Source organism: Stylophora pistillata, chromosome 10 (assembly GCF_964205215.1).
Source record: "Stylophora pistillata chromosome 10, jaStyPist1.2, whole genome shotgun sequence".
In the NCBI taxonomy this organism is placed as follows: Eukaryota; Metazoa; Cnidaria; class Anthozoa; order Scleractinia; family Pocilloporidae; genus Stylophora; species Stylophora pistillata.
The window spans coordinates 7,393,245-7,415,935 of NC_142528.1; the positions used below are offsets into that span (position 1 = coordinate 7,393,245).

General features: G+C 38.1%; 1 protein-coding gene and 1 pseudogene across 2 annotated transcripts; both read left to right on the top strand.

The window, feature by feature from the left end:
• Positions 1-934: 934 nt before the first annotated feature.
• Positions 935-2,531, top strand: LOC148721630 (adenosine receptor A2b-like; annotated as a pseudogene). The gene is made up of 2 exons (XR_015992386.1): positions 935-1,700; positions 1,932-2,531. The product of XR_015992386.1 is annotated as an adenosine receptor A2b-like (transcript).
• Positions 2,532-7,375: 4,844 nt separating this feature from the next.
• On the top strand, positions 7,376-21,747 carry LOC111333553 (protein kinase C alpha type). Its single transcript, XM_022939151.2, has 16 exons — positions 7,376-7,568; positions 7,715-7,749; positions 7,917-7,999; positions 8,187-8,298; positions 8,509-8,646; positions 14,400-14,589; positions 15,140-15,377; positions 15,931-16,080; positions 16,485-16,658; positions 17,415-17,506; positions 18,365-18,427; positions 19,108-19,246; positions 19,665-19,745; positions 20,129-20,236; positions 20,886-21,026; positions 21,507-21,747. Exons 1-16 carry the CDS (start codon positions 7,417-7,419, stop codon positions 21,690-21,692), a joined length of 2,082 nt encoding a protein of 693 aa, XP_022794886.1. The 5' UTR covers positions 7,376-7,416; the 3' UTR covers positions 21,693-21,747.
• The last annotated feature ends 944 nt before the right edge of the window (positions 21,748-22,691 follow it).

A 22,691-nucleotide genomic window follows, 5' to 3' on the forward strand; every position in this document is an offset into this window, starting at 1 on the left:
AAATACACAAGCCAATAATACACCGCTTTTTTCTTTTTGGTTTGTTTTGTGTTTTACGTGTGTGTGTGTGTGTGTGTGTGTGTGTGTGTGTGTGTGTGTGTGTGTGTGTGTGTGTGTGTGTGTGTGCTCAAGGCTGTTACTTTAGTCTCTATTAAAAGCATCACCGTAGCACGACTGTAGATTCCTAGATGGCATCCTCAAGGGAGAGTTTGGACGAAGAGAAAACATAAGTATTTGCAAACGCAGAATGAAGCCAAGTAATTATCTCGGAATGGAATTGGGACTGACTCGTGCATTCATCCCCAAAAATGGTAATGTTGTCATATGAGAAAAACATGAAAGTCACGTGGAGACATAATTATCTGTTCCTTTATATCTGAGAGCTATAGCGTGTTTTCCTTCCTGACGTTTCTCGTTTAATTCTCAACTGTCGTCGAAGTCTTGTGTGCTGGATGGTACTTCTTAATAACTACTATACACGTTGAACTAAAAATATTGTTTTTTTTACTTTTTTGTCTTGTTTTGTTGGTTATTTTTTTCTCTCTTCAATGAAAGGACTCAGCAGAACAGTATGGGCTGTTTTTCTTGGTACACACAGCTTAATTATTTCTTATTGTAACAGGCGAAAAGCCTCTGCGTGAAAACGCCATCTGTTCAGTGAAGAAAATTACCTTCTATAATTGCCCTAGCATTGTTTCCTGCGTAAATGAGTTGACTTTTTTCCCATAGAAACACTTTGTTCAACCCTAGGCCTAAAAAGAATAAGACAGATGTCACAAAAATTCTCGTTAACTACGTTATTATAGCCAATGAAATAGCAAAGTTTACTGCGAAATGAAAACCTAAAGACAAAAGGCGGACAGTTTTATTGCAGTTTCCTATTCTCTTGTGATGCTTGCATTGTCTTACTTGTTCTCCAGACGGTGTACATCTTCAAAAAGTATAAACTAACTTCAAGTGAAGTTGAACCCAGTCTAAACAGTTAAAAATAATTATGAATAACTCACTCTCTGGCTCGGAACGACAAAATTCAAGCTCTGGGACTTTACAAGATCCAATGTATTCTGTTCTCGTGGCTAAAACCGTCCTCAACATTTCCTATGCTATCCAACCATTATCATGAACATTCTAGCAATCCAAGCTCTGCGAAAAACTTCTTCTCTGTCAAAAACTTTAAAAATATTGCTTTTAAGCCTTGCTGTTTCTGATCTCGGTGTTGGAATTCTGGGTCAACCATAATACATCGCTCGACGAGTGGGCCAAGTACACGGCAACTTGCATAAACTACGTACTTCTTTTTTACTCATTACCAATGTCCTCTTTCTATCGTCGTTTTTTGGTATTACAGCCGTAAGTGCGGACAGATTCGTTTCCATTTGGAGGCCTTTGCGTTACCAGCAACTGGTGACTCCCGAACGAGTGGTTATCACGGTTATTACAATATGGCTTTTTAGTGCATTTCTTGGCCTGGTAAACGTGTTCCTTCTCACAGAGAATGTCTTGGGATATTTTTCCTTATCGAATTATTTTGCTTCTTTTCCACCACATGGTTTACTTTAAAGGTTTATTTAACGATCAGACGCCAACATTTACGGATTCAGGCTAGGGAAAATTTATCTCAAAACAGCCATAACATAATAAATGATGTCAGGGTTAACAAATCTGCTCGGAGTACATACTGGATTCACGGTGCACTTTGGGTATGTTATCTGCATTTTGGGTATGTTGGGAGGCAATGTGGCTGAGTTCAGATCCTTGGCCACGCTTGTAAATAGCCAACTGGTTTGCCTCCGGCCGGTTGGGGTTCTTAATGATGTTATGTTCAATTTAGACCATTTGTTTCATTTGTTTGCAAGGACCACAATGGAAACTACTGGTTCACCAGTAATTGTGTAATCCTATGAAAAGACTTTTTTTTTTTTTTTCCTCAGCTTTTTGTCGACTGTCTACGTCATTTTATAACACATCCACATCAACAACCTATTTTCACGATGATATTCGTGTCTTCATGGACTCTTGTCCAACTGAACTCTGCCCTCAATCCAATCATTTACTGCCGGAAGATGAGGAGCATTCGGTGAACCATGATAGGCATCGCATGTTCGGAGAGTAATTCGAGGAAACTGAGTACTAGTTAAAGTACACCTTTGTAAAGTCAAGCTAGAGTAGTGACCGATACCGTTGAGGACCTCTCGTGAGGAACAAAGAGCTGAGTGTACGTACACAGCAGGAACTTGACATCTCGTGGGAATCAGTTTATCTCATGTTAACCAATTTATGGTTTAGTTTTAAATTAGAAATTAGAGACAAGTGAACTGCGGATGCATGAGGCAGGACCGTCACCGACCACTCCACTCCTCCCATCTGTGTAATAAGGAAACATATGTGATTTCTGTGGTTATTTGGCGATAATAGCTGTGGTAAAGGAATCTTCAACGTGCATCTGTCCCTTCCAGAACGACCCTGTAATCCTCTGTAACATGTAATACAGACAGTAAGTGATGAAAGAAATAAACAGCCGCATACATACATTCGTTAGTTGGCCACTCCCCATGGGGGCTTTTCAGGGCTAATTCCCACCCATCCCACCCCAGGGAAGGGGGAAGGACATCCACTACATAGTAATCTCGGGCGTGGGAAATTACCGTCTCCTACCCCTAACCCTGCAGGAGACGGGGCCTACGGTTTATTCGTCCTTATCCGAGAAGACTAGAATATCTATCCATTTTTTGATTATAGAAAGGTAGCAAATTCTCCTCACTTATTTTAAGACCATAAGTAACGGTCCGGCCAGGGCGCGAACCCTCGACCTCCCGCACAACACAATTCGGCGCTCTAAGCCATTGAGCTAACCAGGAGGCGGTTAGCTCAATTGGCATGCACTGATTAGGAAAAGAATCGAGGATAGCAGCAGTGTACGAGAAGTTTTGAATTTTTCCCGTGCTCACAGAAAGCAGCAGAGAATAGAGGCATAGGAAAGGATTTCTCATGGCTGTATGAGTGCCTCACCAACTCGCCCTGTGTGCTACACGGGACAGTATTGTTGTTATATAGAGATATTTAAAATTAATCTTTTAACTCCCTGAAGTGATTAACATGTAACTTCTCCTTGTAATATGCATACATTATCCTGCAAAAAGGTAATGAGAATACTCAAAGTTATCATGTAGAAGCTGTTATCTCGGTCTAACAGCAAATTTACCCAACTGACTTATCAGGAAATATCTAGCAGCTAGAGGGGAGAATTAACATCAGATCTCTGAGGTGCAACTTGTATCGGATGATCAATTTGGCACTCATTCGGGCTTGTCGCTTATAAAACCATATGGTAAAAATATGGTTAGAAATTTTTTTGGACGTCTAAAACGCCCACATTGAAAACATTGATCGATGTGCTCGGCATTTCTATAGACATAACCGTCAGACGTGACAAAGCTCATGTTCTGGTGGGCTAGAACATGACTGGTTACACAAAACAGCGGCATGGTCACAGGGTGCTTATTCGCTCGTTCAAGGACCGTTAATCAGTGAAAAGACCAAGTGTGTAATGTTGCCGAAGAAGCGCTCTTTTGGGATTGATCCACCCACTCTATTCTGTTTTCGCACGCAATAAACGCCTACGAGTTTGCAAAAAGTTGTTAAGGTTTTCAACTAGGACGTGCCGACTGAAGTAAAAAGTATGTAGGCTCGTTGGATTTTCCTACTTCTTTCACGGCATTACAGACTAGCCCCTAAACTAGAAAAATCCGCTGTTTTATGGTAGAAAAACAGCTGAGCAGTACTTCGAGATGGCTGTTCTATAATTACACCCCGCAATTTTGTAACACTGTATTGACGTAATCATGCTTGTATTGTCCGCCACATTTTCTCATTATCATGCGTAAACGTGCGGCACTCATACAAGATGACACAAAAATTGACGATGAATCAAACCTAAGTCAAGTTCTTTGTCTCAAAACCGTTCATCAAATTTTGCCTCCGAAATGGTACAATGCTTATCTTGTTCATAGATTATTATCCTGGGGAATTAAAAAGGTACAAATTGTATTAGAATTGATAATAAACAAGTCACGTAAGGCTTTTGACCAGTGGCTTGTGGCTTGTGGTTCGTGGCTGTTTGCTTAATTTTGCGCTCGTTTGATGGAACGGGTGGGCGGGCGAGCGATAAAAATACGTGAGTCCTTAGGAGTTAACGCTCTATAAACTTATCGATCCCTCTTTCGCATTCTGGATCTCTCTCTGAATGAATTTGCTTAGCCCAACGATTGCCACTAATCTCTTCTTTTATACACGATTTAGTCCTAAATGGCCAATTTAGTTCTTGTTATGTGACATAATACTAGCCGACGCTTTGTCAAGGTAAATTGACTCCAAATGGTTTTAAATAGAAATAGAGAAATCTGCATTGAAAAACTATTTCTTGTGAATGTTTTGAAAAGCCGGCAAAGCGGATATCACTCAACGCCTCCTTGGCTTAAGTGGTTATGAATGACTGATAGCTTGTTTGAATTCATTTGGTTTAATCTGTGATGCGCTATTGTGGAGTCCCAGTTGGTTGTCTCATCTTGCGATAGAGAGCCAGTTAAATGAAGCATACTGGCGTGGTTATAATTTGGCCTCTATTCGGCTTCATACAATTGCCTGCGGGAGAAAACAAAACAAAGATGTTAGCCGAGCTTGGCAGTTTAGCAGTGCAAATGTTCGTGAAATCTCCCATGTTCTCCTCCAAATTTTTTCTTTCGCTTCATTGACTCCACTCGTAACATCAATCACAACAGAACGTGTTGCTTGTGTGCTTTCTTATTTATTATTGCAATGTCTTTTTCAGTTTCTTTTGTTATCTCACAGGGCGATATTTTCCGAAGGCTGTGAAGATTATTGGAGCATGATTTTCTCTTGATAGCAACGATATTAATTTGACTGAGGCAAGAGCAAGAAGAAACCAAGCATGTGAGGTGGCTGATCTTCAAATAGGAAGCTTTAGGTTCAAGCTTTAGCCGAAGATTGTGATCACTGTCCTTTTCTCCCTCGCCTGCGTGCAGTATTGTAAATGAGGTTGAACCGGATAAAGAGACAGCCCGGAGTGGGGTTGTATAAGAAAGAATAGCAGTTCTCCTGATCGCTTGATATTGTGGACATCTGAATAAGTCCGAAGTATGTAAGCCACTTGGCTCGCGTGCAAAGCAGGCTCAGCTAAAGAGCCATAGCCAGGCAGTTGGTTATATTTAAATTGCACGTTTCCTGAATATATGATGACGGCAGGTTTATTCAATGCAAATGCCCAAATGAGCCTTTCTCCTCTCTACTAAGTTCCTTTATTATAGATGAGCCCCCCTCCCTAACTAAGCCTCCTCTTTGCTAACCCCCTCATCTCCATCAAGTTCCTTTCACAAACATGTTTTCTGTCTGAAAGAGGGGGGGGGGACTTATTGGTTTTATGATTGTTTGAATAATATGAAATGTGCAGTCATATATGCTTGAAATAAAGTTCTGCGGGAGAGAAAAAGTTTTTTTCTGTATCAGACGTTTTCTACCTGGATCAGCTCAAGGTAGCTTACGCTAGGTTTCAGTTTCGAAATTGACTCAGCTTTGAGGGCGAGCATCGCATCTTCTGGAGGTAGGAAAGAAGTTATTCCAAATCAGTGAAAAAACAAATGTATTTCTGATCTCTTTGTCTCAAGCTTAGGATTACTGACCCCTCCCAAAGAGGTTTGGCTGTTTTCTTGCATAATCGAGGTAACTGATGCTATTCATCTTTGAATACTTTTGGATAATGATCTGCGCATACGTATATATTGTCTTATTCATTTATTGAACAAGTGCACTGGTACGCCGAGGACTCGGCTATTCAAAAAACAATTGGTTGAATAATTAGGGTTTTCCTTATCCCGTAAGCTAATTCAATTAGATGGCGCCGGAAAGCCTTATATATTCGTGTTTTTTTCTCAAGTGATCCAATGTCTCGGCGATGCGATGAACAATCTGCCTCTAAAAAATGTTTTGCCGGTGATTTTGAAAAAATAATAAAGTAAATAAAGAAAATCTGTCGTGTTGTCTTGTCTGTTATGGTGCATTATCGAAAGAGCGCCATTGTGTACTATATCGTTGCATCAAATTAAGATCATCCATTAGCCAAAGCAATTTTCCTTGTGAGGAATGTGGTTTCGAAATTTAAATGCTGGTCAGTAAGAGATCCGGCGATTCATGTGAATGATCCTTAATTCAAGGAATGTGTAGCGACCCCAAGTGTACTAGAACACAAGCGGCTCTAGAAAAAGTGCTACGCATATTTCCTCGGCTGGCTCGCTGCCGGCGGTTTTTGCTCGATCCAGAAATATGTTAGCCAAAGAATGGTTGCCTAACGACGGGAGTTTAATTTTCGCGGGAATCGAGAAAAATTATGGAAATTCACTAAACCTAACCGCGGAGTATTTTGCATTCTATTTTTGATCGCTCTTCGTTGTGACACGAATTGTCTAGAGGATCGTTTTAGTGTTTTATCCAAATATTTTGTGATAGTCCACTTAAGGTAATTGTAAAAAGAAAAAGTTATTTTGATTTGGGGGATGGAAAATATTCAAAAGAAGTGACCTGTCCACTTGAAGTAGAAGTAACACCTGCCGGCTGCTTTTTTTTCAAGATTTTAATTTTCAGCATAAAAAATGACTTCGGGTTTCAATAATGACTAATAACACTATCTTACAAGACCTCGAATATTGGAACAGCGCATTTGGTTAATTGATTAGCGTAGATTTTACCAAACGTTTATTACATTTTAGGTATAACTAAGTAACAAATAGTCACTGCTAGTCTAAATGTGGCTCTAGTTGGAAATCTATCCAGAATTAAAGGAATAAAGGACATGCATTTCGATAGAATATCTCAAAGAAGCCAGTTTTTTGCAAGGTCGATCGTCGGATTTCGTTTTTCTCTTCCAAGAAAAAATATCAATGAACTGAAGAAATAATATTTCGCTTTATTTATACCGCTATTGTTTTCTGATGATTGCGATCTGCAGTATATCCGGTAGGGCGACAACCCGTGAAGGTGCTGTTTATATCTTCAGTCGACACGGCCGATCAATCCACTTGCAAAAATTGCTGATAATGCAAATAAAGATCTTTGCGTGCCGTCACCAACAAAAGGAATTATTCAGCTTGCAGCCATTAAACGCGCACAAAATAGGGTTAATCAGTCAAAATTTTCCCTCAGAAACCTACAATTGTTTCTGTCACTCATCAAAATTAGTAAATTTTTGCGAATTTGCAAAGCGGTAAAGTTAAACATGTCCGTTTTGGAAAATCTGGCACCATTTAAGAGCCCTTCCATATAAGGAACTGGACCGTGACGTCACATAGTTAGCGGAAAGCCAAAATCAAGTTGGGCTGCAGATGGTTCGATGCAGCGAAAGGTAACATGGCGGACCCTGATGGTGCGAACAAAACTCGGGGAATAAACAGAAGGGGCGCTTTTAAGCAGAAGAATGTGATCGAAGTCAAAGGCCATAAGTTTTTTTTTCGATACCTGAGACAGCCAACGTTTTGTGGTCACTGCAAAGATTTTATTTGGCAAGTTTTCACTCAATGTTATTTCTTTCATCTTTCGATTCGTCTTTTATGTGAATTTCTTTTGTCGAAGATCTATACTGGCTACCGTGTTTCCTATTTTTTTACCGTCTTAATTGTGGTTTTGTTTTCTTGTGGTGTTTTAACAGGGGTTTTATCGGAAAGCAGGGATGCCAATGCCAAGGTATTGTGGTCAATTTTCCCGTGCAGTAATAAACTGGGATATGTCGAATCGGAGACGCATAGACATTTGGGTACAATAGGCTTACGCTAAAGTCGAGCTAGAACTTGTCAACTGTCAATAACGTCGTGTTTATGTCTATACTTCTCTCTCTACAAATTTTCTCGTAGGGTGTTCGTTTGTGCTTCACAAGCGCTGTTGTCAATTTGTGACCTTTTCTTGTCCTGGAGCGGAGACAGGGGCTGCCACCGAGGTAAGATAACTTTGAATGTCTCTGAGAATTGTTTTTTTCTTTATTATTATTTATTTGTTTAATTTTCTGTTTCTTTTTTACTCACATTCTTGTATACAAGCGATTCTTCGCGCGTGGGATTATTAACTCTGATTCTGATCGCTTGAAGTGTTTTTGTTGAAGTTACTTACTTTTTTTTTCCTCACAGGGCCTTGAATCAGCCCACCCTTTTAAAGTTCGCACCTATACTAGTCCTACATTTTGTGATCATTGCGGATCTCTACTTTACGGACTCTATCACCAAGGAGTACAATGCGAAGGTATGATGAATTGTTCGTTTCCTATGTTCATTTTCACTTTCGTTCATTTTAGTAGCTTGCTCGTTGTTATTTAGCGACCCCATTCAAAGGGTTCAAACTTCTGTTGTTAGCTTCGATCCGTTGTGAAACAGGCGATAACTGATTACCAATGCATTGCTTTTGCAAGGGTAAGGAAATGACTTGCGTGTCGGATCACTTGTGTGTTTGCAGACTGTCAGATGAATGTGCACAAGAGGTGCATAAAGTTGTTACCGAAACTATGTGGTGTCGATCATACAGAGCGAAGGGGCAGAATACACCTTAAAGTTTGGATCGAAGACAGCGCAAAGAGTCAACTGAAAGTTGAAGGTTTGCTTAATGAAATTTGCATATTAAGCCAATGTTTTGTCGAAGTTATCCCTACAAGATGTATATGATGTGTTTTACCGAGTGATGAATAACTAATTTACGAACACCTTTTGTCAAAATCGACATTTTTTTTGGTACATTATCACTTCAGTGTAGCAATACACATTTATTTAACGAAAATATACGTAACCTATATATCTCGAAAACATCTTGAGGGCTACAACAATATAGTTTAATAGTAGTGAATTTATTTGGGCAGTCAAGCATATCTTATTATTATCTCTTTTTGGGAAAGTAAATTTGAATTTTGCTAGTTCCTCAAAACAGCTTTCACTCAAAATACAGTCGAATACACCTGCTTTTTAAAACGTTCTTATTTTCCATTTATTGCGACAAGCAGAACATGTAAGGTGTTGGTTAAAACAGTTAATACTTAAGTGAATTTTAATTGTCTATGGAGTCTAAAACAGTGAATTTGTTGTCGTATGATGCCATTAACTAATACCACATTCCAGGACTTTATGAAACCTGACCCGACCTAGTGGGAAAAATTGAAATTTTTAGAGGGACTATTTCCAGTAATTTATTTCGTGAATCGAATTCATCTTTCCTTTGGTGTGAAAAAAATATTGATCTCGGATATATTTGATAGAATAAGAAGCAAATTTTAATGAATTTAACATCCTCTTGTCAGAGTAAATATGTCTTGCTATGGCTGTTGATGATTAATGGCCTGAAGCACCTCTGGAAATTTGCCAATGTATTTCTACTACCAAAGAATATTGCATGTGAATAGAATAACATCCTTTGCCATCAGGTGGCTAGTTGTATACAGTCAAAATGCTTTTTTCCTCTGGGAGACTCATCCATCTTTCATTATTTATGATGCCATCTGTTTAAAATAACAAAGAATCAGATAGTGGACTATTGACTTGAAATGACAGATAGAAGGAAGATCTCAAATATGCAGATTCCAAGCTGTAATCACCTACTTCATAGAATATTGAAATATAATAAAATTGCTATATGTAAAATTGCTATATTTAGAACATTCCTCGAGGTTTTTGAAAAACTATTAATTAATCACACCCATAATTATTAGGAAAATATGTTGATTTTACAATAGATATGCAGTACAATAAGACTTATCCGTGTGTGGCCTGTGACATTGTGTTTATAACCTTTTTTGGCACCTCATTCTTTTTTATTCAGAGCAGGGGAACAAAATATTAATCCTCTTGTACTGGCTTTTGTTTAAAGCACTTTTGATTTCAAATAAAACAAGAAGGTAATTCTCTAAGTATCTGGTTAGTTTAAATATGGTACTTAACTGCAACCTGTAAAAAAGATTTTTGCACATCTTGAAGATAATTCTAGTCACCTAAAATTAGAAGGACTAATCCTGAATGTTGACACCTTTAGAGCGTATATCTTGTCTCGAAGGCTTTAATTTTTACAAAGTTGCAAATGACTATTCAAAATCATAAAATAAAATTGTATTTAAGTCAAAAACAGGATGCAAAAACAGGATACAAAAACAGTCTGTGCAGTATTGAATGAAGTATACCATTCTGCTGGCCATGCCTGTTGTCTCTGAAATGGCATAGAAGAAAGAGGTAATGTTTTATCCAAAAAAATGAGCATAAGTTGTCTTTTATGCAAATGTTTTTCTCTGATTACAAAAACATGTGATAAATGTTATCACCTGCTGTGTGACCTCCGAACATAAGTTGCCACTTGAAAATTTTCACATCTTTAGTACTTACCATGGCAACCAAATAGTTGCAGTTTGGAGTGCTGTCAAGTTGTGATTGTATTGTTTTGGTTCTTAAAGTTTTATGTTCCACTCTTTATTATATATTGTGAACAGAGGAAACCAAAGTCTTAATGGTTGATTCATTTTTGAGTTTTTTTTTTTTTTTTAAAAATAACTATATGTTAGTGTATAGATTGGTGTATTCTGGTGTAGTGTAACCCGATCAGGGCAATTTGGTGTATCTTTAAGCAATATGATTGGCGCATCTTTTTTTTGGTGTATCTCAACGCAATGTAATTAGCCCAGTTTTTTGGTGTATCACAAACCAATCAGATTGTAGTATTTTTTGATGTCGCACCAATCAGAGCGGTCTTGCTAATTTGTGGTTTGACAGGTCTTCAAATTTCAGCGAATCAACACTTGAGTCAGAGAGAGTGGTTCGCGAATTTAGGAAGTGTATCAGTCGTGTTGGGAAAGTGGTGTAGTTGTGATCGTTGTATGACTATGCTTATTCTTCCTTCTGAAGGAGAGTGAGTGGAACATGAGAAAAATCTTGAATCAAATATTACTTCAGATGTTGATAGGAGCAACTTCAGGATATTTCATTGCTATATATGAGTTAATGAGCAATTCCAATTTTGATTTTCGCTCAAGGAATGAGGTAAGATGACATCTACAGGAGTTCTAAGATCATCTCTTCAATGTAATGGCTCATGTCCTTTGTGAGGATTTTATCGCTATGATCTGTCTGGATTTGAAAGGTCGTCAGGGAACTTTTTCTACCGATTAGCGAGTTAAAATGAGCGTGTATGTGTACCACTCCTTCACTTACGACGCACACACTGTCAGCTGGAGACCTAACAAGAATTTGGTGCTATAGCATGTTGTTTTGGAAGGGCTAGTTTTGCTGACTCTGTTAAAACTTCCACAAGACATTTGCATAAATCATATTTGATTGATAATCTTTTTTTTGCCATATGGTTGCTCTTTTTGCAGCGGTTGAAATGACTACCAAGTTACATTTACTTTCTGCGTTGACTGCCATGTTACATATCCGTCTCTTTGCTTCTAAAAGTTCTCCATGAATTAAATATTGTTTAAACAATACTTTCCCGTTACAATTGCGGGTTACTTTTTACTCGCCAGTATGGATTAGCCTTTCTCAGGTGAAATGCCATTTTCCAGTGAACAACGTAAATTTTATGACATAAATCTACCTCAACGAAAAATATTACACAAGGGACAGAATGGTACTGTCAGTTACTTTTCCACGCAACTCTCATGTGCTTAGACGTTTTCTACCAATAAAATTTGCTTATAGCTAACCTGGACTTTACCCCATTGCATGTCAATTTCCTGTAAACAACCTGCATTTTATCACATATTTCACACACACAGGGCAAAGTCCAGATAGGCAACAACCAATCAAGTAGCCCACCTCATTATCCTTTGAAGAATGATACTTTCTCTTGGTTCAATCTACTTTCACTTGTTCGAAGAATGGAGACCGGAAAATATCTTTGTCCAGAGGCAGTAAGAGATAAAATAGAGCTTTCCACTGCAAAATTATATGGAAGAGTATTTTGAAGCAACCATCTGTTACTGAACAAGAAGCTATGCGGAGCCTATATTTGGGCCGGATCTGTGGATCAGCGGATTGAATTGAATTGGTTCGAATTGAGAACTTTGCTGTTTTAGCAAAATCGCTGTCGAGTGCTATTCGTGGTTTGTTAACATGGAGAGTTATGGAGACTAAGACTTCAGAACAAGTTGATGTCATCCATGACAATTTGGAAATACTCCTCACAGTAGTGATTCACTGTACTAGGTTTGTACTTTAAATAAATATATTTAAGTTCACTCGAAAGACGAGTATAAACTGTAACAAGCTTATTGTTGATGCGCAGCCAGTACTTCAAATCTGACTGACACTCAATGCCAAAACTCAACCTCATTCCCTGGATATGTCCACCACATTACTTTACGCTAATTAAAAACTGCGTGCTATTGTGCATTTTCTTGCACATGAAAAACCAAACGGAATTTCTGATTCTGGCCCTTAATGGTCAGAATAATAACTAGGACTTTGTCTCTGATGAAGGAACGGCAATAGGCACAATTTTAACCTACGAGTAGGTCATCGTTTGGTCTCGTCGTGCAATGTTGGAGAGAGAGAGAGAGCATTGTGTGACAAGTTCAAATTAGGGCTGTGGAGGGGACTGCTGGAAGCGTTGTGCCAATGCAGTTTACTTTTGCCAATAATTATTCAGACACCAGTATCAATTGTATAGTGTCCTATTTCAACCTACGTATCCCAAAAAAATAACTTCTGCATGCATAGCATGCCTATGTTTATGACTAGTTGAGAAAGAACTGCTTGTATGTAGAAATAAGAGTTTTTCTGAATGAGTTGGTGCATTTGCAAGTAGATTGTTATCAGTTACAGGCCCACATCAGTCAGTCAATTTCAACTTCCATCAATTTTACCTGGGATTTCATTTCAAAATGTAATAGCAAGAGGAAAATGCCTAGGAACTGAAGGAAATTCTTGTTAAAATTATCAAAAAAACATCCCAAGCCATCAAAATTTAGCAGGAGAATAATCTTTGTAGTATATACTGCCAGAGGTTTAGCCCAAACTTGTGAGGGATTTGTAAGTCCCAGGCATTAATCTCTTGACCTTTTAGTGTTCCAAAAGTAGATGGAAAGCAATTGTATGATAAAAGAAATGACGATTTTATTTTAAGTATTGTTGCAGTGCTTCAAGGTAGAAAAGAAAACAGAAGCATAGTTAATCTCACAAACATACACACAGTGTCCTTCTCTGACAACCAAAGTTTTATTCTTTGCAAGGATGTGATTATGTGAAGTCACCAAATGGCATCTTTGATTAAGGAGAAGCTTGGAGCCTAGTGTTGAAGGAAAAAAGCTGTAATTTTTTTGGAAACATCTGGAAAATTGCTTGTTTGACAGATAACATTACAATTGAAAATTCCTTCAGGTTGAAATAATTTTGTACCACACATACTTGTAGTGTGATAAGCATTTTTCTTTGTCTAAGGAATGCATTAGTTGGATGTGTATTTGGAAAAAAGGGAAGGGCAGTTCTTGCTAGGATGAAATTATTTTGATTGGAAATGCATTTTAAACTACAAAATTAATGCATTTGCTAACAATTATGTGTTCTGATATTTGCATACCACACCCTTTAATTTGAAACTTAATGTTTTCAGTGTTGTTTCTTGCTCAGCTGTCAAGCTCATGTTGCTTTTAAACATTTAAGGTCACTGGTCACTGGTGCCACCAATTGGAAATTGAATGTTGGATGTTTTTGCACTGGTATTCACTTTTTTTCCTTTTTGACAAAGAAAAAAGAAAAAAAGAAAACAAAAAGGAAGTAATGATTTAAACTCAAATTATCGATCCTAAATATATTTGCATGAACAATTGTTTAATGTTGAGTTTAAACTTCCTCAGACACCTGCTGGCATTTGTTTTAATCACTACCCCACAGGCTAGGAAATTAGATGTCTTAATAAAACACAGTTTGTTGGCAGTCAGAGAACATTACATGCTTTATTGCATATCCAAGAAAAATAGGGAACAAAATCATTTGTGTACCACAGAAGATGTGGTCAATCAGAATCTATGAAAATTGTTGTGTATTTGACAGTATTACATCTAACCCTCCCATGATGCCTTGCAATCTAATTCTGATAAAAATTTAGTAAGCCCTGCCTTCTTTAGATTCTGTCAAAGCTTTGACAACAACGTTATTTGACATGGGCATTCTTCTCATTCTGTATCTAGGCTTCAAGGCTAATTGTAATAAATAATAAATATTTAACTGACTATTTCAGAGCCTATCCTAGTAAATAATATTAAATAATAAATATTTATTATTTATTATTATCTACTACCTGATGAGATCTGAAATAGTCATAAATGACTTTGGTGTTTTTTCAACTCCCTTTTTATGTGTGTCATTATGTTGTAGTTCGTGATGCTAAGAATCTCATTCCTATGGATCCAAATGGTCTCTCTGATCCTTACGTCAAGATCAGGCTTATTGACAACACACAGGAGGACATCAGCAAGAAAAAAAACGACTCGGACAAGAAAAAAAAATTCAAAACTAAGGTTGTCTATAAGAACCTGAACCCAGAATTTAATGAAACTTTTGACATGTAAGTTGCCAACCATTTTTGTTTGTTAATCCTTGTAATGTTTTCAGATGTAAGCTAACACACACTGGGCTGTTTAAAAATTAACATTAATTTTCACCTTATAGTTCCTTTATGTAAGGCTACCTCCATGAACAGGCAAGTTTAGGGGGACCCTTTGATATCACTGGTCATTCTCTTTTTCCCTCTCAAGATTGCTTGAGCTCAGGATCCAAAAACAAAAAAAAGAATTGTGATAGGTTCACATTCTTTGAAACTTTTAGGGAATACTTTCTGGGCCTTAGAAAGTCTTTTGCAATTGTAAACTCTCTCTTGAGGATTGGGGATAGCATGTTCACTCCTATGCATTTCTCCAAGTTAATATGATACATCGCTTCATTACAGTCTCTTAAAGCCTTTGTTGGAAAGCATGTCTTGATTAAACAACATATCTGAAATATTGCTTTTTTTATTGTTGAGATATTTTGGGAGTAACCAACCTTGTGTTTGGTCAATAATGGTCAATTATAGTTGCATTAATGCTACTGCATTAATCTTCCTTTTCTTTGATCAGCACACTTGATAATGAGGACTATAATCGACGTTTGTTTGTTGCTGTCTGGGACTGGGACAGAGCGTCACGTAATGACTTTATGGGTTGCTTGTCATTTGGAGTTTCTGAGCTGGTGAAACAACCACAAGAGGGCTGGTTCAAGCTTCTGGGCAAAGTGGAAGGAAATTTTTATAACATTCCTATCATTGATACTGATGAAGAAGGCCCAGCAGTGTTGGAGCTTAGAAACAAATATAAGGTAAATTATTTGGGGGCATGTACATGTACAGATGTACAGTGTTTTAGTGTTGCTCTTTATTGTTGAGTTTGAGAATACATTGAATTTCTCTTTTGCCAAAGAAGAGAAACGTTATTTGCTTTGCTGTTTGTAATTTGATAGGAAATTGTAGTTTCTGTGTTACATAGTGATACAAAAGAACTTATTAAGTCTTTTTTCTCTTTTTTCCTTACCTGCTCAATTTAACATAAACTGACTTAAAATGGGTTGGGGCTACAATTGTGGCTTGAAACCTCATGGTTCCTCTTGACTCTAGTGATAATTAAACAATGCATTTTTAAAAACTTGCTGGTTAATTGTAAATAGTTTTCCAATTCTTTCATTTGAATATCTCTATGTGCAAGTAATAAAAGATTTGTTGTTTATAGTTGCTGTTATGGTAACTTAAATGTGATTGTGTCATTGCATGTTCCAGTATCACTGTTTCCCCTGCTAACACCTGCCTGTGAAGGCTGTTATTTTCTCAGATTATTTTTATGCACCAATATTTAGAGGAATTTTCCTTGATCTGTAGTTTATGCAGGCACAGTTAAAAGAAGAAGAGGAAAGGCAAGAGAGAGAGTACCAAGCTGCACAAGTATTTCGCGGCAAGGAAGATGGTACTAGATACAGGCCAGAAGATTTTCACTTCCTCAAAGTTCTTGGTAAAGGAAGCTTCGGAAAGGTTTGTACAAAAATCTGTAGTAGTATTTTAATTTTATGGTTCCAGTACTAGTAACAGATAATATGAATCACAGTGCAGATGACAGGAAGTTTACTAATGCAGGGAGCTAAATATATGTTCACAGATTTCTCACTCATTAGCTGCTTTTTAAGGAAAGTATTTCCTGAAATGTTGTTGTTGTGACATCATCTTCTTAAGATTGAAACAATCTCAGTAATGAAGCTTTTCCTCTCTGGGTATGGAACACAATCTGTCTCGTCTGGAACTTTCCCCAGTTAGCAAATTATTAGGATAAGTTGCTTGTCAGGTAGGATTAATCTACTGTGGTTGACCAGACAGCAAGTTTTCAAGTTCCAGAATAATTTTGGGTAATTTTTTTTTAATGACTTGTTCTGTATTTCTAGGTCATGTTAGCAGAGCGGAAAGGCACGGATGAAGTGTATGCCATCAAAGTTTTAAAGAAAGATGTCATTGTTCAAGATGATGATGTGGAGTGTACTATGACAGAGAAGAGGGTACTAGGCTTACACGGCAAACCACCATTTCTCACGTCTCTTTTCTGCTGCTTCCAGTCATATGTGAGTTTTTTTAGCATTGATATTTTCTTGGAATCGATTCTTTGCTGCAGTTCAGTTCAAAGGAGAGAGTGACAGATTTTCACCAGTGATTCAAATATCCATTAGAGAGTTACATCAGTGACGAACTTGTGTAACCCTTTCCGGGGCTCGACACTTAACTTTTCAACTCACTAGCCAAGTGGCTAGTGACGACTTAGATGTTACGACAATTTTAGTTTGTTTACTAGCTAACCTGGCTTAAGTGGAAATCAAAAAACCACTAGCCAAAACTGAATTTTTACTAGTCTGTGGCTAGTGAGCTACTGTTAGTGTGGAGACCTGGCCTCTCACTTCCAAGATTCTCCCTACTGTCTGCCATTGTACGGATATCGAGACGATAAAGTCTGTGGTGGTTGCTTATGGAAGGTCAACGTTAACCCCTTTCTCTAACAGAATAGCATCATTGAATAAAATCTCGCATTCTGATTGGTTAACGAAGCGAGGTATTTAGCGTGGAATTGCGAGTTGAAAACGAGGCTAAGTGATATTGTTTCGCATCTACGTAAACATAACAATTTTAAGTAATGCTGTTTCCCTTTTTCTCACACTTTTATTCAGTTATGCGATTCACGGAAAATCCATTACTTCACTCGTGAATTCCACATTAAATTGCACTTGAAAATCGATATCGCACTCATCGTGATGTCGGTTTTCGCGTGCAATTTAATGCGGAATTCCCTCGTCGAGTAATGAATTTTCCTATAAAATTTTCTATAGGACCGCCTCTACTTTGTGATGGAGTATGTCAACGGTGGAGATTTGATGTTTCACATCCAGCAACACGGCAGATTTAAGGAGCCACAAGCAGTGTATGATTTGAGTATAAGTATTATAGTACCTTATGTAGATGGCAAGTACAATGTAAGTTCTTTAGCCCAGGAGCAGGTAAAACAAAGGGAATCCTTTGATATGATTGGGTATCCTTCAAGCCCACTCAAGATCGCTTGAGCTCAGAATCCAAAGTAAAAAACAAAAAATCCATGTGACAAGTTCACGTTCTTTGAAACTTTTGGCAACCTTTTCTGCTACATGGAAAATCTTTTGCAATTGCAAACCACATTTTGAGGACAATAACACAACCAAGTGCATCAAAAGCTTGTGAACGTACATGAAGGTACAGTGTAATTCTCCCAGTTGGTTTCATAGGTTTGCTTCCTTATCGTCAAAATGATATTGTCTTGTAATGATATGAAGAAAAAAGGCTGATAGTTTCGAAAGAAACTGTTTGGGGCTGCGTCGGTGGGAGTAACAAAATAATTTGGATATATCAACAAAGTTGAAATGGTAAATTAGCCACCGTAATGATAACAAAAGCTGACCTTTCGAGCGTTAGCCCTTCGTCGGAGCAAATAGTCTATTCGCTCCGACGAAGGCTAACGCTCGAAACGTCAGCTTTTGTAATCATTACGGTGGCTAATTTACCATTTCAACTTTGCTGATATATCCAAATTACGAAGAAAAAAAATCGTTAAATGGTTATGCAGTCAAGGGGTGGAAAGATCAGACTGCCTGTACACACATTTCATGGGTACTTTATACACTGAATAATTTGTTGTCCCTGTTTGGATTGTAGTTGCTGCCTGTCTCTTTTTCTCTCTTCGGTATATTTTTATATTGATGGTAAAATGAACAAACGTGTTGATGAGCTTTTCTATTTTGCATTATAGTTTCTATGTAGCGGAAATTGTCCTTGGATTGTTGTTTCTACACAAAAGAGGCATTGTTTACAGGTACAAGTTGTTACTGTATACAACGTATTTTGTTCTCTCCTTCAAACAGTGGTGAGATATGCGTCTCCCTAATTTTCTGATACACATTTTTGAGTTCTGGCCGCAGGGGGTGTCATGTGTTCTTGGGAAAAACACTTGGCTCTCTCTTTGCTTTTGTTCATCCAGTAGTATGAATGGTGGCAATAAATATTTCTTTTGGTCATTTTGCGTACTCCGTAACTTCTGAAAGTATTTTTTCTGTTAAAAAGAAAATAGTTCTCAAAAAATTCAATCGCCAACGTCTTCGACTACGCTACGTCGACGACTTCGACTTTGCATCAGCCATAGAAACGCTAGGAAAAAAAGTGAAAAAAAAAAAATTGAAAGAAGAAATTGACTATTGCACAGTCGTCGTAGCTCTTGCGCATACACGATAACGATTATTTCCGAGTGTCATTTTTAACCTGTAACTCGCAGAAGTGTTCAACATGCAACTCCTTCCTGTAGCATCCATACCTTATCCAGCAAACAAGTTTTCAGAATATTCAAATTTACCGCATAGAATTTTGTTATCTTGATCTAACACCAAACTCCCCGGCGTCACTATAATACAAGAAATGAGTGGTAGCTACGGGGGAGAATTGGTTACCAGACCTTTGGATCAAAAGGGTTAACGAAGTTGTTTTTCCACGCACCTACAGAGATTTAAAGTTAGACAATGTCATGCTGGATAGTGACGGCCACATCAAAATTGCCGATTTTGGAATGTGCAAAGAAAATATGACTGACGGAAAGACAACACGAACATTCTGTGGGACACCAGATTATATTGCTCCTGAGGTAACTTATGATAATAGCTTGTAGTTTTATGAAGATATTTTTGTCTTGTGGTGATATTCAGAGTGCCTTTTGGACTGTTTCAAAAGAAACATTAACCAAAGAGGCCAGTCAGATCGGGAAAAAAAATAAACAAAAAAAAAAAAACAAATGGGAGATGTTGAGAACTTAAAGGAAAAACAAGAAAATAGTTTGTAGCGCGGAAAAGCGCAAGTGCGCTCGTCAAGATTAGTTCTAATTTGTCTTCTGATTGCGCGAGAGGGTGCCGTAGTTTTCTGTACCAATCAGAGAGCGATCGCTTTAAAATGACTTTAACTACAAAACTTCTTTGTATGTAATCATTCAGGCACTCGAGGGAAGGTACGTGGCATCATCCTTTCCCGCTCTTCAAATTCTAACATAATTTGTGGTTGTGTTGCAGATTGTCGCCTACCAGCCTTACAGTTTTTCAGTGGACTGGTGGGCTCTCGGAGTTCTTATTTATGAGATGTTAGCGGGACAGGTTAGTATCTTGTTACTGAATTATATCGTTGACGAATGGCTGGTACGGTCAGCTCCGCTCCATTGGATATCAACGAGTACTCTTTGCCCTGAGTTTCGATCCCATTAGAGGTCGAATCGGAATTCTATGTCGAAGGGAAAAGCAAAAGGGACAAACAACCTTAAAGCATCAGCAAAGAGAAAAACCGGCAACAAACTCAACTAGAGACGCAAAGTCTAGGAATCGAATCTGGTAATCGCGGTGGAACGCAAGCGCTTTCACCAACACGCCTTCCCTCTTCCTGGGCTGCTCCTCACCTCGCAGAATGTTTTTTTTTTGTCTACAGCATAACCATTTATTCACTTCTTTAAACACTTCTTTTTTTTTTTCTTTTTTTTACATAGCCTCCTTTTGATGGGGACGATGAAGACGAATTATTTAACTCTATCTTAGAGCACAGCGTGTCTTACCCCAAGTCTTTATCCAAAGAAGCCGTGCTCATCATCAAAGGGGTAAGCTGTACACCTAACAGATATACTACACCACGTTTTGTGCGTTAATTGTTTTACGCTTTGCAATCAAAGTGCTTTACATTCGTTTTACTTAGGGCTTAACCGTTTAACTCCTAAGATATGTTTGTTATTTCTCCCCCCCAAGCTGCTTCATATTTCCTTTTTAAGTTAGTTACAATAAAGATTACCTGACTTGAGGTTTTTGCGCAAGGGGTCCATATACTTGTTTCCAGCAATGAACTATTCCATCCTGTTGGACTATCAGTCTTCATAGTTACTTCTCGGCGCGAAAACCAGTTTTACGTTGCTGCAAAAACGGAAGGATTTGCGAGATATCATTAAGTGCATTCGCTTCAAGTTAAATTCGCAACCCATTACCCCAGTAAGAGTAACTGGCGTTTGATTTTTCGTTACAGTTTTACCCCTGAATCAAAATTTAAGATGGTGAGCATAAGGGGAAATAATCACTAATTTTTGAAAAGCTCCTGACTGTTAAACGAACTCACCATGTCATTATCTTAGGAATTTTTAAACGGAACTGTGGGGAGAGTATCAATGCTTGTGTTCGGGTGCATAGGATTAAGCTGTTTTTCTCTCTGACGTGAATTCTTAATTCGCATGTAGTACTTGGTTCTGTTTTCTGCTGTAGTTCCTGACCAAACACCCGGCCAAACGCCTGGGCTGTGGAGAAAATGGAGAACAAAGCATCAAGGATCACGTGTTCTTTAGGCACACTAACTGGTTGAAACTTATGAACAGAGAGGTTCAACCTCCCTTCAAACCAAAAATTGTAAGCACTGTGCATGTGTGTGTGTGTAGATTAGTTCACTGTTATTGAGCGCCGGCGAAAGATTGTTTTGTTTTTTTTTACTCTCATTGCCAAACGAACGCGTGAGCGCAGCGCACGAGTTAGTTGTGATTTTCGCAAAAATTGATTAAGATTCGTAAATGTGGACCAACCTCATCTAAAGGGGGTAAGTCTCCAAAGAAATTGTATTGCTTTCTTGGTGGGGGTATTACAAGATAATTTGGTTCAGTCAACAGAGTTGGAAATGAGATTTAGCCACGGTAAAGAGTAGCCCCTCGTCAGAGCGACTTATTATCTGGTTTTTAATTAAACATTTTTTTTTTATATAATAAACTGGTTATATTTTAAACACTGAGATTTCCTTGTATGGAAAATCTCAGCACCGATTTGATGATGTAGTGGATTTTATTCTTTCACTCGTCATCGCAGTTAACTCATTTTTATGCGTTTGTCCCTCAACAGAAATCTAAACGTTCCTTTGACAATTTCGACCCAGAGTTCACGGACGAAGCCGCCCGACTAACACCTTGCGACAAATCATTCATAGCCAACATCAACCAGAATGACTTCCATGGCTTCTCATTCGTGAATCCTGCTTTCCCAGCGAAAGAGAAAGAGCCATCAAGCGACACTGACATTAAAGTTTAAGAATTCCTGTGTAATTTACTTAGCTAGGTGATGAAATGTATCCGGGAGATGTTTCCGGTTTTGCGTTTGCGTGGAATGGTAAGGTATTTCTAGTATTGTCGAAAGACCACGTAATTAAGATGTAAGTATTATTTCCTAAGAAGCGCGCCTAGACAAGCCAAATTTTTTCCCTTTTGTGATTTGGTTCTAATCATGAGCGAGACGCTAATTTAAGCTATGTTTCCCCTCCGGATATTCACTGGAAAGTGATTTCGATTAATCAGGGTAAGACTTCTTTTGCTAGAGTGCTGAGGTAACACGTGAAGCTATCCTGTTTTTGTTTTTCTTTTTATTGAGCATCCTTAAACCTCAACTTAGTATTCACAACGGCAAATCAAAAACAAAGCAGATATCCGTAATTTACCGAGAGCTCGGTGGTACGAGCGCGGAAAATGAGTGGGATCAAGTTACGATTGGTTTGAGGTTTCTATCTGAATACATGGTCGAGGAGGTGAGGCGATATTTTTCCACGAGTAAGACAGTGGCATACTGAAAGCAAAACAATTGCAATCTCGGATGGCTTCCGCCGACAATCGCTTAAAATCAGAGTTGTCTGTATGTAGCTCTTCGGCAAGCTTCCTGTGAGTATCACCTTTGCTGCTCAAGAGAGACAAGTTGGCTTGTTCCATGACTGCGTTTCATTTAAGCATAATTTATCTCGAAATAGATAAATCCAATTTGAATAAGTTGTAATAACTATGCGTTAGATATGTAGTGATATATGCATAATTTAGCTAGGAAGCTAAGACATAACTTGTACATTCTGGGAATTTAGGGTGAAATAAGGGAGTGGGAGGTTTACTTAAAATTGTTTTCTTTCTTTTTCGTTTTACTTCTTTTTCCAAATTTGTCATGCAAAATCGGGTTGTGAAGAATTGTATTTTTCCCATTGGTTCCTTCATAGTTTCTGCCCTGTGGAATTGAATTGCTGAATACTGTCTCAATTTTCTGGTACTGCTG

Excerpts from the sequence above, each read along its gene's own strand:
- LOC111333553 (XM_022939151.2), top strand. The coding sequence starts at position 7,417 with ATGGCGGACCCTGATGGTGCGAACAAAACTCGGGGAATAAACAGAAGG. Across the intron at positions 7,750-7,916 it reads GCAGGGATGCCAATGCCAAG|GGTGTTCGTTTGTGCTTCAC; the intron begins GTATTGTGGTCA and ends ATTTTCTCGTAG. Across the intron at positions 16,659-17,414 it reads TCTGCTGCTTCCAGTCATAT|GACCGCCTCTACTTTGTGAT; the intron begins GTGAGTTTTTTT and ends AATTTTCTATAG.